At 37.0% G+C, this 19,255-nt stretch overlaps 3 protein-coding genes across 3 annotated transcripts in view; 1 reads left to right on the forward strand and 2 right to left on the reverse strand.

Annotated features, from left to right (window-relative positions):
- The first annotated feature begins 670 nt into the window (after window positions 1–670).
- LOC122052263 (light-harvesting complex-like protein 3 isotype 1, chloroplastic) lies at window positions 671–2,521 on the forward strand. Its single transcript, XM_042613708.1, has 3 exons — window positions 671–1,149; window positions 1,844–1,981; window positions 2,062–2,521. Exons 1-3 carry the CDS (start codon window positions 765–767, stop codon window positions 2,364–2,366), a joined length of 828 nt encoding a protein of 275 aa, XP_042469642.1. The 5' UTR covers window positions 671–764; the 3' UTR covers window positions 2,367–2,521.
- A 230-nt stretch (window positions 2,522–2,751) lies between these two features.
- On the reverse strand, window positions 2,752–15,226 carry LOC122052262. Its single transcript, XM_042613707.1, has 5 exons — window positions 14,741–15,226; window positions 13,929–14,027; window positions 5,326–5,370; window positions 4,356–4,493; window positions 2,752–3,349 (listed from the first exon to the last, which is right to left on the reverse strand). Exons 1-5 carry the CDS (start codon window positions 15,113–15,115, stop codon window positions 3,023–3,025), a joined length of 984 nt encoding a protein of 327 aa, XP_042469641.1. The 5' UTR covers window positions 15,116–15,226; the 3' UTR covers window positions 2,752–3,022.
- A 3,004-nt stretch (window positions 15,227–18,230) lies between these two features.
- The window catches only part of LOC122050572 (protein TPX2-like), a 101,181-nt gene continuing 100,156 nt past the window's right edge, over window positions 18,231–19,255 (reverse strand). Inside the window, exons 4-7 of the mRNA XM_042611469.1 lie at window positions 18,948–19,076; window positions 18,820–18,879; window positions 18,649–18,743; window positions 18,231–18,556 (exon numbers count right to left, since the gene is read on the reverse strand). Coding sequence (XP_042467403.1) covers window positions 18,448–18,556; window positions 18,649–18,743; window positions 18,820–18,879; window positions 18,948–19,076 — 393 coding nt within the window. The 3' untranslated portion in view covers window positions 18,231–18,447. The remainder of the gene's footprint in view (window positions 18,557–18,648; window positions 18,744–18,819; window positions 18,880–18,947; window positions 19,077–19,255) is intronic.

A 19,255-nucleotide genomic window follows, 5' to 3' on the forward strand; every position in this document is an offset into this window, starting at 1 on the left:
TCTTAAGACGATTAATTAATTAATGTAAGACCATAGAATTTTAACACCTTTTTGTTGTTATTCACAGGTTTAGTTTCAGTTACAGGTAGGTCATCAACTCAATCTCCCCTTCCTACTAAAGCAAATCATAAACCATCCTTTTCCTGAATTCAAGGAGAAGCATGCTAAAGTCTGGAAACGAGAAAAAGGACAAAACTAACGTGCTTACTGAGATATGAAGCTGAAATTATAGACGAATAAAATCTCGATTAAATTAAAATAATCAATATCAAGTTCATTTCAGTTAACACATAAGTTTATTTTTTTAAAAAAATAATTATTTTGATTTATTAGATTCAGTCTTGATTTTAAAATTTTAAATTTGGTTAATATCGAATTTATATCGATTTGATTTTAATAATAAAATTTGGTCAGTACAATTTATCTAAAAAATAAAAAAAATCAATTAGTTCATTTTTATTTTCAACCGAATGTTCACTCAGTCACGTATGCAACCTAATAAAGAAATTATTTTTCTCATAGGAAAAAAAAAAAGAAATAGCATCAACATCAAAGCTTTTTTTATCACTATTTATAAATTACAAAATAAGAGGGTAAAATTAAACAATAAATAAAATATAGTAGTAGAATGAAATATTCTCCTAATTTTTAGAGGCCTATATTTTTCAGAGGTCTTGTTCCAGATAACCGACCAGAAGCTTCATGCTCATCACTCTCCTCTTCGTCTTCCTCTCTTTAAATCTCCACTAGCCCTCACCATCTCGATGGCCTTCCTCTCCCCACCGCCTCCTCCCACTGCCCTCTCCTCCCTATCCCTCAGATCCCACCTCTGCCTCCGATCCCATCTCACTGTCTTCCCCAGGAAGCTCCCTTCCCTCTTTCTCTCGAGGTCCGCTGAGAATGGGGCGGGAGAAGCGAGATCCTCGGCGACTCTTGTGGAGGAGAAGGAGGCGGAGCAGGAATCGAAGGAGAACAAGGGGGAAACCACCCCTCCCGCGCCTAATCTTGGATCCAACGGAGCCGCACTGAAAGCCGAGGAGCTGGCGCCGCCACCCAAGTTCAAGGACCCCAGGTGGGTCGGAGGGACGTGGGATTTGAAGCAGTTTATGAAGGACGGGAAGACCAATTGGGATGCGGTGTTGGATGCAGGTGTGATTTCTCTAATTCTCCAATGAATTGTGTGCTAATGGCGATGATTTGTTACCTAAGGCAGTCAAATCGACGTGATGCTATTCTTAAACTACTTCATGATCCCAAATGTGAAAGAACTAGAGCAGAAGACAAGTTTAGGTGGATATCTAGGGCTTGGATGTGGTATGCCTACTTTGAGACAGGAATTGTAATCTCTAAACCCTTAACCAAATGTGGTAATGGTTACTACAATGTTGTCTAAAGTCTTAAGCTTAGATGCCAAAAGGTTAACAGGAAAAATGCCCTTTTTGTGATCTCTAACAATTTGTTTGAGTACTGACGCAATGCTCTTCTTAAACTACTTCATGATCCCAACTGTGAAAGAACTAGGGCAGAATACAATTCTGGGTGGATATCTAGAGTCTTTGAGACAGCAATTGCAATCTCTGAACCCTTAACCAGATGTGGTAATGGTTACTACTGAATGTTATCTAAAGCCTTGAGCTTAGATGGCAACAGGTTAATTCATCTTGTGAATCCAGTTCATAATTTCAGGGTTTGCAGATTTCAACAGCAAACCTTCAACCTTTTGGTGCTTGCTAAATGCCACTGGCAAAGTGTGCAATGAGACTAATGTTTCTGTGAATTTTCATGTTCCTTATGTTGTTATTTAAGAATTTATACGGACTGATATCGTGCACAATTCCTCCAGAGGTCAGGAGAAGAAAATGGCTTGAAGATAATCCAGAAGCATCGAGCAATGAAGAGCCTGTGATTTTCGACGCCTCGATCATCCCGTGGTTGACTTGGATCAAAAGATTCCACCTTCCAGAAGCTGAGTTACTCAATGGTTGGTACCCTTCTGCATCTCCCTGCTGTTCAATCATTTGCAGAAAGTTTCATCCCTTGCCTGGCATCAAATTCATGTAGGCCGCGCTGCCATGATTGGGTTTTTCATGGCATATTTTGTGGATAGCCTCACCGGAGTAGGTCTCGTTGATCAGATGGGGAACTTCTTCTGCAAAACTTTGCTATTTGTGGCTGTTGCGGGAGTTCTACTGATTCGAAAGAATGAAGATCTTGACACCCTAAAGAAGCTACTTGAAGAAACAACCTTCTATGACAAGCAGTGGCGATCAACTTGGCTGGAGGATAAATCCTCAAGTGGCACTACAAGACAAAGAGTAGCCTCAGTTGGATCTCTGTTGTTTCGATTGGTGTTCTTTGATAGATGAGCAATGTACAAGATATGATTTCGTCTAGTATGGTTCCAGAGATTAGCAGTGTAAGCAATATCTTTTTATCTACTCTTTATCATAGAGAGGCATATTTAAAGGTTGAACGCTTGGATTGGAAATTTCGAGCGAGTTGGACTGGTTCCTGTTCTTTAGAGCCAGTTATTGAAAACCAGATGGTTCAGAACACAAATTAAACATGGATATGATATCACAATTTAATTTAAGAAAAATTGAGAGAATGCCAAAATTTATTGAGAGCTGAAGATGTGAAGAAATGCAAAGTAAGATTGCAGGAATGTACTCAAGTTATGAAAAGCATTTTCACCTCTGCAAAGCATGAAAGAGGGATATCTCCAATCATATTTAATAAAAGAGAACAGCCTGAGAGCACTAATGGACAATGTAGGAGAGAAAAATTCTTTGGCTGGTCGCCAACTCTTCAATTTTCTTTTCTGTACAAAGAAACAATGGTTTCGAAAGCATGTCTTGTTCTCTGAATAGATTCTTTTCACTCTTTTCCCAATACATATTTTCTACTTGTAGTGTTTTCTGAAACAAAACAGCAGACCAGCTATTTCTTGGACCAAAATCTGTAAGTTCCAGCACAAAGCATCTGCTGAGTGTTCAGTTAAAGGCTCGACACCTTCATTCATTCACTTTGTTATTCTCTTGAGGTTCAGGTCAATAGGTCTTTCCAATACCAACACAGTAATGTTGTTCCAAACATCTGACTTTGTTTCAAGATCAGCTATTTCTTCAACAATATTCATATCTTCGGGAAAAACAGTACCAAAAGCTGTGTATGATCTTTTCCACTCGATGTGATTTGCTAAACTAATGAAGAATTCAGGGCCAGAGTCTACCCATGCAATTGAACCTCTCCTTATTGTATGGGATGATTCCAGTGGTAACTTACTGAATGTAAATCCTTCCGCTTCCAGTGTTCCTTGAATCAAAGCATGAGGAGGACCAAAAGAAGCCTACGTGAATCAGAAAAAAAAAATTAGAGAACTTCAAGGGATTTGGCTATTCCTAGAAAGGGAAAAGGATGAAGTCTTTTTTTCACATTCATGTTTTATATATATCTTCCTCTTGCAATACAGAATAAGGCTACGTACAATACCCTTCTCCAGGACTGTGCATTAGCCGAGGTTCGTTCATACACCAGGCTGTCCTTTTATAAGATCCAAGATTAGTTAGCTCTAAAGAATTAAGTTAGATGACATGGAAAGTTATCAAATCATTTTAAAATCAAAGAAGTCAATAGGTGTTGCCCATTTATATATGCAAGTTGTGGGGTGTCACTTTCAAATTCTCTTTATTAATTGTGTTTCAGAACAAATAGTGTTGTACCAAGCTTAATATCCATTATTCATTGTTTTCAATATTACCAAGGCTTCTGTTGGATGGTGAAGTTGATGTTTTGAAAGATCATCATCTCTTTCCTCTCATCTTCCCTTCCATTCTTCCTCTTTCTGTATTATTCCAATTCTAAAACTAACTAATTTTATATATTAGCGACGCAAGCATTGTAAAAAATTTAAATAGACAAATGCATGCTTAAATGCACGTATTCTATCAGTGCAACTACATGTGTATGCAGATGCCATCCATGCATGGATAGTCTACATATATTATATCCTTTTAGTGGCACAAATCAGGCTAGGAATAATTAAATATTTTCTTGATTGGCATGAAACAGGACTAAATTCTGAACGCTCCTTTTCACAAGGGGAATAACATTCTGCCATCATGAAGGCTAATTCATGCACTATCAGCAGAATGTTTGTGGTAGCGATTTAGGAACTGAGCAGGTAGATATTGCCTGACATAACTTAGTTTTATAACAAGGTTTTACTCTCCATGTGATGCAAACATAAAAAATCAGATTATATGACCTTATCGATACTTTTTTTTTTTAATTGAGCAAGCAGCTAATGCATGGCAAAGTTGGTAGGTGACAATAACACGGTTTAAGCATCTTACATGAGATATGTGATTCCCCGCACTGTCCCAAGACTGGCCTCGGCTCTCAGCACGATAAATTTGGCAACCTAAACAATGACGTAATCCCAATAGCTCGCGTATCAAGGCAACTGAATGTGGTGCACAATCAGGGAATAGCTGTATCACGGCATTAAACAAATGGGGAGAATATAGCTGGAACCATAGGCATAATACATGATTCTAGGTATTGTGAAAAAGAGTCAAGAATCCACTTATGAAATTAAGACAGATTAGCTTCCAAAGCAGCAGGTAACATATCCATCACAATCGAGATAACACTAAAGGGATTTTCTTTGTCAACCATTAAGTTTACGATAGCACAAAGCAACAAAGCTCACATGCAATGACAAGATTGAGAACCACACAGAAATTTGCTCCAAAAAAACAGCCAGATAAACTTGCACTGGAAGGTTATGGCATAACTATATCATCAAGCAAATCTAAGAGCTCCTCATAGCATAATAGCATACAAATATAAGAACATGATGTAAGAAATGATAACATAGCATATGCATAATAGAGCTCAATATGTGATTCATGTTTCTGGGATGCCCCAATCTTGGCAATTTTGTTCCCAAGCCTGAATAACAAGAGTTTGTGGATTGCACTAAGCCTTCACAGCCTAGGAAATGAATAATCTTTTCTTCCTATCAGAAATTATGTTAATATTTTGTTTCATATGCTTCAATGGAAATGGAGAAATTATGTGCATCCTTTTCATCCCATGATGTGCATAAATAATCCTCTTTATAGAAAACACAAGTGGATCATCATTGAATAGGCACTATAATTAGAAAATCTTTATAGAAAACCTAAGTGGGTATCCATGGATTGTGCAATTGAAACTATAAATTGTAATGTTGCTATTTGATGATTATGCAGAAAACACTTAAAAGGTAGGACATCACACATTCATATATTACCCTAGCCATTATACAAATATCATTACCTTGATTCGAATCGTTCCATATTTTGTTTCTAGACCAACGATGCCCTGAAAAAGAAAAAAAAAGAAGCATGTTTCATTGAAAATGGGAAAAGTTAGATTGCTGTTATGTTGAAGATAGAACTAAATTTTGTTTATTAATAAAATGACATGAGAAGGATTGCGACTTGCAAGTAAAATAATAAGGTATACAATATTCTGGTGGAAGTTCACAACAAAATTAAAAACAAATTCTGAAATATGTCCAATATTCAAGAATATATCTCACAGAAAGTCCAGTTCAAGTTTATTTGTGGTAGCAGGAAGGTAATGCTTTCATATGTTCATTTCCCATCTTCCTAAGAGTCAAATACTTTCAGCATTTTCGAAAACCTATGCATTCAATGACAGAACATGAATTTGACCATATTTAAGGAATTCTGTGCCAGTGGTCTTTATACTATTATTTGAAAGCAATTACAAAAATCGACATTGAGATGGTGTGTACATAGTCAAAGGCAAGGTAAAGAGTTGAATGGGAGGTGTAGGGATAGAGGGAGACTAAAGAAAATACTAATCAACCTAACAAAAATTTATTTAACTTTATTTAACTGACTCGAAAACTATTAATGTATAGCCTGTTGGAACCTTTGACACCCACTAGAGGGAGGCGAATAGATGGTCACCCTCTACGTTCACTTCTTACACTTGTTAGCGCAACAGAAATACAAAATAAAAAGTATAAAATGAAAGCTAACCTTAGAAGAAAATAAACAAAAAGAACAAAACCTAACGGCACGTTTCGTTTAACATGGTTCGGAGATGATGCTCTGACTCCACAGTTGTCCGTAAGGTAGACGATCCCTATCCGTCGGTGGATGACTCCCCGGCAAACTCTGGCTAGCACAATCCTCCTTCTCGGTGGAGAATCCTTGCCACAAACTCGATTACACTTGGATTGCACTTAAGGATTTGGGAGACTCTAATTAGGGGTTAACCACCTCTAATTGGAGTGTAGGGATAGAGGGAGACTAAAGAAAATACTAATCAACATAACAAAAAATTATTTAACTGATTCAAAAACTATTAGGCTACGTTTGGTATGGTGTAATCTGCCTTGTAATGTAATCAGGATTACATTATAAGGCTGATTATTCTGTTTGGTTTAATTTTAAACTTGTAATGTAATGTAATCTGGATTACAAAAGGTAGTGAAGTTTTGTAATCTAGATTACAAAGCAAATACTATGTAATCCGATTACATTACGAGGTCACCGTTTAACCAAAATTTAAATGTTGAATATATCCCTAGTCCATCGTTGCCGCTGCCCACTGCCGTCGGCTATCGCCGCCCAACGTTGTCGGCCGCCGCCGGCAACCACCGTCGGCCCAGCCGCCGGCTGCCGACGGTGGTCGCTGGTCGCGACCGCCGCCGCCGCCGCGACCATAGCCGACGACCACCGCCGCCGCGGCCACCGCCGGCCGCCTCTATCGCCGTTGCCGGCGGTCGTCGCCGTCGCCGATTGCCGGTGGCGGAGGAGGCCAACGACGACGGCCATTGGTTGTCGCAAGCTTCGGCAAAGGTGCAACGACCGTCGGTAGAGGTCGCAGGATATTTTTGTCATTTTATAATAATATGAATTACATTCCTTATAAAAAATAATGGACATCAAACAAAAGAATGTAATCATCCTTGTAATCAAAGATTATATACATTACATTATCAAACGTAGTAATGTAATCAAGATTACATTACATTACAAATTTGATTACATTACAAGCAAGATTACATTACACCCAACCAAACGTAGCCTTAGTGTATAGCCTGTTAGAGGACCTTTGACACCGGCTAGAGAGGGGTGAATAGACAGTCACCCTCTACGTTCGCTTCTTACACTTGTTAGCGCAGCAGAAATGCAAAATAACAAGTATAAAATGAAAATTAACCCTAGAAAACAATAAACAAAAAAAACAAAACCTAACGACACGTTTCGTTTAACGTGGTTCAGAGATGATGCTCCGACTCCACAGTTGTTCGTAAGGTGAACGATCCTTATCCATTGGTGGATGATTCCCTGACAAACTCAGGCTAGCACAATCCTCCTTCTCAATGGAGAAATCTCGCAACAAACTCGATCACACTTGGATTACACTTAAGGGTTTGGGAGACGCTAATTAGAGGCTGACCACCTCTAATTTCGTCACAAGGCCAGCCACCAAGCTCCATTATATAGAGCTTGGGGAAATCAACAAGCTAATTTGACTATTACCAATCGATTGGTCCTTGCACCAATCCACAGAATCCGTGATTTTGTCAATGGTGCTTTACTAGTTGACTGACTACAGTGTACCAGTCGACTGGCTTTGACAACCGTCAGGCACAAAAACATTTTGTGTCCTGCCCCAGTCGACTAGTCAAGATGTTAGTCGATTGGTAAAACACTAAACCTAGGGTTTTACCTCGAGTACAATTTCTTATGCACTCGTCCTAGCCTACACAACCTCGACCTTGCCTTCTAGCCATCTTCCATCAACCTTGCGTCCCTCGGATGCTTCCCCATCCTTCACATCTTGCCTTCTCATGACCTTGCCTTCTAATATCCTCCATCAGCCTTGCGTCCCTCGAATGCTTCCCCATCCTTCACAACTTGCCTTTAAGAGCTTTCTTTGACCTCGATCTTCATCCTTGTCAAGCCACACTTGAACTTACGTTGCCAAGATTACACATTTGGACTTACAGTGCCAAGACTCAGCCTTAGACTTTGCCTTTATTAAGATTCAACTTGGACTTTCCTTGTTGCACCTGCATCCTGCATACTCACAAACGCATATTAAATACAACAATAAACCTAACTTAAACCTTTGCCCAAACATCAAAACCTAGGGTTATACCGATTGCTCCCACAATCTCCCACTTTTTAATGCTTGACAATCCGTTTAAGTTAGAAAAATATATAATATAATAAACATGCAAACAAAATATGCAATCACTCATGCATAAGCAATAGAACCCAAACCTATGCTCCCCTTCACCTAAACTCTCCCTTGAGCTAGGATTTCCTGTAAAGGTATTTAGTTTCCTATTTAAATCTAAACTTCTCCCCCTTTGCACACATAAAAAAGAGCTCCAACAAGATCCCAATTATTGGACTCTTATATTTCTAATGACCATAATCATCATGTATTAATCCCTCAAAAGATTACATTCATGTATATCCCCCATTTGATCATTTTCTATGGCTGAAAGTCAATATTCGACTGTACAGTCGACTGCCCTCATCGAATCAACTCCACAGGACCATTATAAGTTCGATGAACAGTGTTACTAGTCAATTGGTATCTGAATCAGTCGACTAGCACCCTATTTCAGCCTCAACTATATTTCTGAACCTAATTTCAGAAATGCACTAGAAATTCCAAAGACCTATAAAAATTTCCAAATTTTGTGGAGAGATCTGTTTTATCATTGTCTACTTAGGAAAAATATATTCAAAAATATATCTATCACGGATCTCAAAATTGACACAAAATCGAAAACTATCTAAATAATTCAATTGAACCTTAACCTAAAGTTCTAGATGTATCTGCCCATACTAAACCATAATCCATCCCTAGCATTAGTTTATATGACATTTATACATCTAAAACCAATTTCCATGCAATATAAATCCCATTTCATATTTTCATGCATGAATCACATTCCAAATGTGTCAACTAACTATATTAGAGGCTCAAGTTCATCTCTAACCCCTTTGGCACATTTCATGACCCATCTAGAATATCAAGCAAGGTCTACTTGAGATCCATTTACCATGGGTCTCAATTTGACTCTTTGAACTCCTCCTAGAGCTCTTAACCTTAGCCACCTCCCTAGGTGACTCATCCACTATGGCTAGGCCACTTCGGTGCACCTTGGATAGACCTACAACTTGACATTCTTAACCTTAAACACCTTGTCCTTGGTTAATTTCTCATTATCCTTAAATGACTTTCCTTGACATTTATTGACCTCTCCTTGCTATAATCATATGCCACCCTAACATATGACTTTTCTCTAGCCTTGGAGGATTCTCTCTTATCATTTGCACTTGCAATCATTGCATGTGACCTTCTTTTGGCCTAGGGGACTCTATTATGGCATATCAGCCAAAGTGCTCGATGGGTAACTTCCCCTTATCCTTGTTTGATGAAGACTAGTATCCCAAACGGATCTATCACCATTAGGTCTTTGACTACCCAACATCTTATCAAGTCCTATCCAACAATAAATCTATCTAAGACTTTTTCTACCCTATCAAGATTTTCCATTAAAGCTTGATTTTCCAATTCTAGATTTCTAACCCTAGAATCAACTTGTATACCATGAACACTTCTAGACCTACCCATCTTTCTAGGCATGTGTCTCCCTTTCTTGGGATTAATGCTTAGATCCTTCACTACCTTTCTCTCCTTAGGCATGGTAGTTTAGTTTTTGTTAGGTCTAACATTTGCATATGATTTCCTAGGATTATTAACCATGTTAACCCTATTCCTATCATTATACCTAAATCCATAATTATGCATGGATAAATAATCTACATTATTTCTAGCATGCATAAACCTAGAGCTTGAATTGATGTACGAATTAAACTTCAAGTAAGGATTTACCTTCCTACTTACCATTGGAGCTCCCCCTTTACATGAACATCCACATGACTTTCTCCACTTCCTCATTTGCTTCTTTTTTGCTTTCCCCCCTACCTTGGGCACTTCGCGTGGTAGTGACCCAGCTCACTACACGTGAAGCAAATGATGTGTCATATCTTCTTAGCACTCTCCTTCCTACAATCCACATTAGACTCTATAAGAATTTTAGTGGGTTTAGGAATTACCTCCTTTACCTTTTAGAACGAAGGGCACCTACTCTTGTAGTGCCCCATTTTCCTACACTCAAAGCATTTGATGTGGTTCTTTCCACTCTTCTCGGTAGATGAGGTTGAGGGTTGAACTTCCAAGACTTCTTCCTCACTTGTCTTGAACTCTTCTTCCTCACTTAAAGATATGGACGGTTTCACTTCTTCCTCCTCTTCGAATGTTGAGCTCGTCTCCACATTTGATTGGTCCTTTTTCTCCTCTTAGACCAATGATCCCCATAAACACACTTATACTCTCCTACACGTGACACAATATTAGAAGTTAATAAATTCAATATAATTCTAGTTACTTCCTTATCCATCTCCGATTGTTGCCTTTGCTCTTTGGTCCAATACCGAGGTCGAAGACACTTTCCTTTCTTGTCTGTTAGAGGTTCAAAAGGAACTTCCAACGCGGTCCAATGATCCCAATCCCTTTGGAACCAAATCTCCAAACGCTTCCTCCAATACTCAAAGTCTTCTCGATCGTATGAAGGTGGGATCCGGATATCCCATCCTAATGGCCATTCCGATGCCATCTTCTTCCTCTAGCACTTGCTCCTCCTGGCGATTAGTCCAATGAAGAGCAACCTGCTCTGATACTAATTGTTGAGACCGTTGATACTGGCTAGAGGGGGTGAATAGACGGTCACCCTCTATGTTCGCTTCCTACACTTGTTAGCGCAGCGGAAATACAAAATGACAAGTATAAAACAAAAGCTAACCCTAGAAGACAATAAACAAAAAGAACAAAACCTAACGACACGTTTCGTTTAACATGATTCGGAAATGATGCTCCTACTCCACGACTATCTGTAAGGTGGGCGATCCCTATCCGTCGATGTATAATTCCCCGGCAAACTCCGGCTAGCACAATCCTCCTTTTCGGTAGAGAAATGTCGCCACAAACACGATCACACTTGGATTGCACTTAAAGGCTTGGGAGACTCTAATTAAGGGCTAAGCATCTCTAATTTCGTCACTAAGGTCAGCCACCCCAAGCTCTATTATATAGAGCTTAGGGAAATCAACAAGCTGATTTAACCGTTATCAGTCGACTGGTCTTTGCACCAGTCGACTGGTCTTTGCACCAGTTGACACTCCACAGAATCTGTGATTCTGCCAACGGCTCTTTGCCAATTGACCGGCTACAATGTACCAGTCAACCAACTACAGTGTACTAGTCGACTGGCTACTATGTACCAGTAGACTGGTTTTCATAGTTGTCGGGCACAGAAACATTCTGTGCCCTGCTCCAGTCGACTGGTCCAAATGGCAGTCGACTGGTAAAACCTTAAACCTAGGTCCTTGAGTACAATCTCTTATGCACTCGTCCTCGTCCTCGCCCACACAACCTCGATCTTGCCTTCTAGCCATCTTCTATCAGTCTTGCGTTTATATGCTTTCCCATCCTTCACGTCTTGCCTTCAAGATGTTTCCTTTGGCCTTGTCCTTGTTGTCGAATCTTCTCATGACCTTGACTTCTAGCCTCCTCCATTAGCCTTACATCCCTCGGATACTTCCCCATCCTTCACGACTTGCCTTCAAGAGCTTCCTTCGGCATCGATCTTCATCCTTACCAAGCCACACTTGGATTTACATTGCCAAGACTATACACTTGGATTTACACCATCAAAACTCACCTTTGGACTTTGCCTTTGCCAAGATCCCACTTGGACTTTCCTTGCTGTACATGCATCCTACATACTCACAAGCACATATCAAATACAACAATAAACTTAACTTAAACCTTTGCCCAAATATCAAAACCTAAGATTACATTGATTGCTCCAACATAGCTTTGAGTAGCGATCAATGGAGGATAAGATTTTATATAGCCAATAATAAATAGTTGAGACAAACAAAGCTGGTTGATTATGACAATGATGACTTGCGAAAAAAGAAAATCATAAAATTATACTATCCAATCTCATGAGAACAATGTTTTTTAAATATAGTTTATATAATTGACAATCTATAGTTCTATACTATTTTATTGTGCTTCATTATCTATTAGATGTAAATAATCAAGCAACTCATAGATGTTTGCATCAACAATAACGAAGCTCATAGCATCCCCTTTTGCAGAGAGTAAAAGAACAAATTTAGGGTTTGGGATTTAGGAAATTTTTGCCCCCGAGGCTAAAGTGTAGCGGTTAGGCACTCCAAGCGATTAACTATACATCAAAGGTTTGAATCTCAGTTGCAGGATTTTCCTCTAGTGGGACGACAAACCTAAGAAAGTTGGCCGCTTGGATGGGCCTCCGGAAGCGCTTCTTGACCTTGGTGGCCAGTGGGAAACTTCCGTGGAGTCGGATTGATCACCTCCAAGATCAATTCGAAAAGCTAGATACCCAAAAATTAAATTTAGAAGTACTGCTGAATTGACCATTTTGCTCTTTACACGGGACCATCTTAAGGAACAGATAATCTTGGATATATCTAGCATATATTTTTATGAAAAATAAAATAAGTTACAAATTTAGGAGCCTGAAAAATATTGGAAATATGACACCATTGTATATAATCTCTATGCTCAAAATTGTTGTAAGAAGATAATTGATTCTCCTTTATGTGTTGCTTAGCACTACTACTTTTTTTTTCTTAAATTCGGTTTATTTTCAAGAAGCTTTTATATCAATTGATAATCTGGTACTTATCTCACATATTTTTGTCTACCTAGGCTCATTTATATTTTTCACTTACTAGTTTCGTAATTGAAAGAGGAGATGGAGAAGATTTTCTTTGTGAACAGCCATAGTGCACTTCGTATTAGGATATTTACTATTGAGGATGGTATTCAAAAGAAGATCTTTAGAAATTAAATGCATTAAGTTCATTCAACAAATCACTGAAAAATATGCAATTTGAATGCATAAATTGCTGGGCATGGTGAACAGTAGTTTTACTCTATGCACTTTGAGGATGTGTTGTCTTCTTGAGCAAGGAAATTGAGAGTCATAGATACTCAGTGTGCCAGTTAGCTCAATATCAGAGGTGTGAAACGGATGGAAGATATTTCTGATGGAAGTGTTGTAGAAAACAATATTAAACACAAGACTGACGCTAATCATATATCCGATTCTTTCTATCCCTAATCATAAAGTTTTGCTATAGTTGCAAAAAAATATCTCTACAAAAAATGTGATGCAGTAATCTGTAAACATTCTTTAACCACTGCAACACCTAATCAATAACATACAATGAATAAAATAAGACAAGTTTGTAACATTTCCAATTTGGCAAGACAAGAATTTGAGAAGAGAAAAACAGATCAAGTTATAAACTACAGCTTGCAAAAGAGGAAAGAAGCAATTGAATCATTTGGTCTATTATGTTAAAACAAGCAGGTAACTAAGAAACAATGAGAAGCATTTGGCTTTGAGACCTATATTCTCTGTGAAATACTACTAAGAAATCATCAATCTGTAGTCTGTACCCTAGATTCAACTTATTTGTGTCTGTAAGTAACATCATGATGAATCAAGACTGCAAAAATACCATGCTGTGTTTTCCAGTATGTATTTACTTTCTGGGTTAACAAGTAACTCAGTTACTCTTTATTGAAATGAGAAATAGAAATAGTATAGAACATTAAAGAAGAGAATTACATGAATCATATAATGAAATGTAGTTCTAGGTCCGTGATTTATGAATCATATAATGAAATGTAGTTCTAGATCCATGTATTGAAATCATTCGTTAGCTACTAAGAAACCTCTATCAAAACTTTACCTCCCCATTTCCATGAATAAGTCCAGAAGTCCACATCACCTTTCCCCCTGATTCATGAAGAGAAGGAAACAAAACATCGTCTTGTTTCTTCAGCCAACACTGTAAGAAATAAGATGCTGATTATTTATATGTCAAGATAAATTTTACCAGGACGTAGAAGGTGAATTATAACTTTGCAAGGGCAGGACATGATTACTGATAACAATGCTAAATAAAACCATCCATGTCAATCACAAGCCAGGAAAAAACAGAGTTGAAGTTGCATCAGGTTGTAATAGACAAAGTAGAGCAAAGTTAAAACTTACGAGCACAGATCTTTAACCATATTGAGTTCAATTCCAAATGGTTGAGATTCACAGTTTGATAAACTATGTCAAACAATTATAAGAGTATCACTGAACCGCTCTCCTAATACTTGATGCATGTTCCGTAACCTGATTCCAATTAGCTTGAACAAGATTATATTCAATACAAAAGAGTTTGGAACGAATCAATGGCAGTGATAGATTACTGTTCTCAACAATATTTTGTGGATAAAAACAGGATCTTCTCATGTTCCGTAATAATTAACAAATCCTGTGCCTCGATGCACCTTGGAAACCGCATGAAAGACCATTGGAAAATTGACACTAGGAAAAGTGAACAGAAGGAAATTATTTTCTTACACGTGAAATGCAGGGAAAATATAAAACATTGACAAGCAAAATGCACAAAACCTAATCAACAAGATCGAATCCAATAAAAAAAATTCCGCAATAATTAATCAAAAAAGAACCGTAACAAGATCAGCAAAAATAGAACAAATCACTAACCTCCCCGAACTTCTCGCCGCACCGCCCCTTATCCCCACAAAACACCCAGGAGTTGCAGCGGCACGGCCCGCCACTACCACACATGGCCTTGCAGGCGCGGCAGCACTCAGCCGACGAGTTCAATTTGAAATCGGCGCCCCATTTGACGGCGTTCCCCCATAGCTCCAGATGCTCCTGCCCGCTGCAGCAATCCTGGCCGCGCTGGACTCCCCTCCACGTCAACCCCGCGTCGTCGTCCGCCGACGCCGACAAGCGATCCTCCGGCTGTCGGAATGAAACGTACAGGGCGAAGTAGGCCAGGGGGCAGAAGACGAACACCGCCGCCACGAGGATCCAGAGCGGCCGCCCGCATGCCCCGTTGGGCCTCCTCGCCATCCGACGCAATCGAGACAAAAGGGACCGATCGTTGACTTGACTTGTCGCTTTCCAGGAGAAGAAGGAAAGAAGAAGGTTCGAGATTTGAAAGAGCAATAACCGAGAGAGGAAAGGGATATTTTATTCGCCGATCCGGATCAGCGTCCAACGGAGATGGTGTGGTATTCTTGCGAATTAATAAATAAATAAATAATAACGATCCCCTGCAACGTTCAGACAGGCGATGGTCATTTTGATCACAAATTAACGATGGGCAACTGTCAAACGCTGGAAACAACCTGTTTGTGTATGGGAATGCCAACTAAACGCCTCCATGGGGACTAAAAATAAATGAGTTTCTCCGGCCAAAAATTTGAAAGTTTTTTTTTGAAAATAGTTTATGGACACGAGGGATTAAAATATTATTATATTCAAATATTAACGGTTGTAACATATAAAAGTTATTAATTTACTTACTACAATACTACTACCGGAAAATTTACATGCAAAGATAGGGATTGCAGGTAAAATTTAAATTATATTTAGAGATTCTTTTCCAATTTATTCTACTATAATAATATCATATTAAATGTTATATATCTTGTAATGATTAATTATAGTTGTTACAGTAGGATTACAAATAAAAATACAATAAATTTTAATTGTCAAAATCTGATTAATCAGAAAAAAATATAAAGTATTTTATTTTAACTGATCAGATTCCTATTTAGTATTATCCATAAAATATTATGGGGATAAAATGTTTAATCTTTTCATTTCTTTTTTAAGAGAGGGATGATTTACTTAATTTAATTTGATATGTCCTTTTAAATTTTGTCCAAAAATATTGACTCTGGTGATCAAATTATCAGACCTAAATTTTGATTAGAGCATTAACATCTATATGGATGTACAATATTAACACGTTCAATTCTTTAAACGCGTTAATAATTACTGGTAAAAAAATAACATTTGCCAATAGCGTATGACACGTTAATGGTAATGCAAATGCTCTTAGTGATAATGAAGATGCTTTAGGATCCTCTCCTTCAATTCAACACATTAATACTTTTAGAATCGAGGCAAAGGATATTTTTTGTTGTTGAGTTTTTAGAATAGAGGCGGTGGGGTGGCCCATGATATTCCTGGCAGAGCAATTGTAAGAACTTATTATTATTATTATTATTATTATTATTATTAAATATTTACTTGGTTAATAATTTAATGGACAATCCTCATATTTTTTTTAATCGGGCTTAGACCGGCTTTGGCATATTTATTGTTATTATTATTATTATTATTATTATTAATAAGTTATAATTATCCAACTAGTCATATATAACATCTGATTCAGCTCCATAAAATTTTTTTATCATCATCAAAATAAATTAAAAAGTATAGATGAATTTTGACAGAGAATCCAACATCACAAGTAATTTGAATTCCTTATGTGTAATATATTCTGAGTGAAATTTGAACTTTTATTATCTAAAATATTAGTCGTGCTATAACTTGGGGCATTTATTATTATAATAATTATTATTATAATAATTATTATTATTTGATAATGTAGTTATTTATCTCACTCGATTAATCTCAAAGATAGATGAATTCTAGTAAACTCAAAACACAACGCATACAAGACTAATCTTCAAAATATATGTCTCGGGATCGACCTGTAGAATATAAATTTCTAGAGAAATTCAAATTATAATCTTCAAGTATTTTACTATTATACGACGGGGCACTTTGCCCTTTATTTTCTTTGAAAATTGAATGTCTTGCCACTGCTCTCTCTTCTCATTTTTAATTTTTTCTAATACTCGATCGTCTTCCTCTTAGTTCACTTATCATATAAATCTGAAGCATAATCAATGCTTATTTAAGCCCTCAGAACAACGTATAATTTCATAGCTGAGAAGTCTAGGATTCGATTTTTAGAGTGTTATTATTTGGGATTAATATCTTAATCATGCGCTTTCAGTTATTTATCTGTATTTATCTTTTTCCATATTCGTAGGATCAACTTCAAGGGTCTGAACCGTTGATGTCACTATTCCACATTTTGTTTATAATTAATGCATATTTAAAAGTTAACTTATATTCCTCTCATTTGAAATTTAATCTGGATGTTTTTATTACTTTGTGGGGTACCTTTCTCTTATCTAACAGACATAAAACATTATAACATTTTCACTTTACACTTTACTACTATCATAAAAATGTGGTCCTTTGTTTTTTTCTTTGCAAGTTTAAATTGTCCTCTTTCCAAAAGACATGGAGTTGACAGCGAGTATTTTTTATTTTTTGGTTCTTACCCTATCACATCAATGCAACATTAAAATTAAAAACTCTTATTCATCTTTTACTATAAAAAAAAATCTCACTATAAATTTTTTACGAGTATTAATAAATTATTATTTCACTAATTATGATCATAACATATATAGATATGTTCAACCAAGTCAACTCGAAGATGATATACAATTAACTATCATGTAGCTCGTAATTTTTTCTAACATATTTTTAATTTTATTGGGAGGAACTCGAGCAACTTTCAAGTTTATCAAAAGAAGCTCCTGAGAATTAGTCTTTTCTTCCAAAAAAAAAAAAAAAAAAAATCTCGAGAGCTCATTTTCTTTGACACATCATCTCAATAGAAACTCATGCCTTATTGTCTTTCATCAATTGTAAAATTATTATTTTATTTATCTCTCATAAGAAAATTAAAATGATATCTATTAAGAAAATTTTTGAAAAATATATTCAAGATATAAGATCATCATATACACATCAGTGGAAATAGACTAAAGAAGAGCTGAGGATCTATATAGTTAACTTTAATTAGTGAAAAAAATTAATTATCATTATTATATATTATTTTATTTTTTTTATTATTTTGTATAATTATATTTTTTATAGTTTTTGAGAAATCTGATCAATGAGTTTCAACTTCATATTCAAAGGCCCTCAAATTGTTTCAAATACTCTCTTTTTCAAATAAAACTCGAAATTATCACTTGCTCCAAGACCAAACCAAGCACAAGCATAAAATAGGGCAATCCAATAATACATGAAGTTTTTATCAATACCGGATTCTGAAAAAGGATTACAAGAGATTATTTGGATGACTCAAACATGTGACCATCAAGTCAAGTTACATGATAATAATTTTACTTTTGCACCAAGGTTTTTCTTCAAAATACAAACATCAAAAAAGAAAAAAAAAAAAAAGAAAAAGAAACACACCAACTGTTTCCATATACCTTTGAATCATTTTCACAGCACCATAAACAAAACAAAACAAAAAAACTCCATATGGTGAAATTGCTAGATAGGCTTCATAGTTTGGTTCAGATACTTGTGAAGTGAAGTTTGTAAGGTTGGCCACTCGTGATGCTGTAACTTGGTTTCACAAGATGAAAGCAAGGCTCCCTTGGGACTGTCAGAGGTCTTGTTGATCTACACAAGAGAGAAAGAAAAACAAAGAAAGACAAACTGAATGAACACAATTTTCATACACTTCGCTGAAAAATGCTACAAGCTTAGGGTACCTTTGAGGGAAGAATGGCTTGTCGAATTTCGGCATGAGTTGTGCCTTTGGGACCATCTCCCTTCTCATGCTCTTTATCTCCTCTTCTTCGATGTGCTGCGAGAATGAATTGCCTGTAGTTTAGTCACTGACTCATGTTGAACTCCATGGATATGCACAATTCTGAACTAACCTTGAGAAGCTTTTCTTCGAACCTCCTGAGGATTTGCAGGGAGTTGATCTTGCTTGCAACCTGTAGAAAACTCAAGTTAATCATTTCAGAGCTGTTCTTGCATGCGAGAATTTCGTTTCGGTAGCTACCAGGTGGTTGTAGCCTGCACGCTGAGCTGCTCTTTGCTCTGTGTGAAGCCTGATGTTCCTCGGCTTGGTCTGCTCTTTCACTACTGGTTTTGCAAGATTCTGTGGCCAAACAGGAAGATTTTTCAGAAATTTATGCGACAATTAATTTGGTTGGTTCAAACCTACTAACTTTGCATTAGAAGTACATTATGACTATAAAGTAGTTAGCGAAACCTGATTTTATTTTAGGAGATTAAATTTAAAATAAATCATTATTTTTTATATGAAAAAAATTTATTCATAAAAAAAATTAATACATTATCTTACTA

This window comes from Zingiber officinale, chromosome 3A, assembly GCF_018446385.1.
Source record: "Zingiber officinale cultivar Zhangliang chromosome 3A, Zo_v1.1, whole genome shotgun sequence".
NCBI classification, from domain to species: Eukaryota; Viridiplantae; Streptophyta; class Magnoliopsida; order Zingiberales; family Zingiberaceae; genus Zingiber; species Zingiber officinale.

Coding starts and splice junctions, on each gene's coding strand:
- LOC122052263 (XM_042613708.1), top strand. CDS start 765: ATGGCCTTCCTCTCCCCACCGCCTCCTCCCACTGCCCTCTCCTCCCTA. Junction 1,150..1,843: donor GGATGCGGTGTTGGATGCAG/GTGTGATTTCTC, acceptor CAATTCCTCCAG/AGGTCAGGAGAAGAAAATGG. Junction 1,982..2,061: donor AGAAGCTGAGTTACTCAATG/GTTGGTACCCTT, acceptor AAATTCATGTAG/GCCGCGCTGCCATGATTGGG.
- LOC122052262 (XM_042613707.1), bottom strand. CDS start 15,115: ATGGCGAGGAGGCCCAACGGGGCATGCGGGCGGCCGCTCTGGATCCTC. Junction 5,371..13,928: donor TTATTCATGGAAATGGGGAG/GTAAAGTTTTGA, acceptor TTTCTTTTTCAG/GGCATCGTTGGTCTAGAAAC. Junction 4,494..5,325: donor ATGGAACGATTCGAATCAAG/GTAATGATATTT, acceptor GCCGTGATACAG/CTATTCCCTGATTGTGCACC.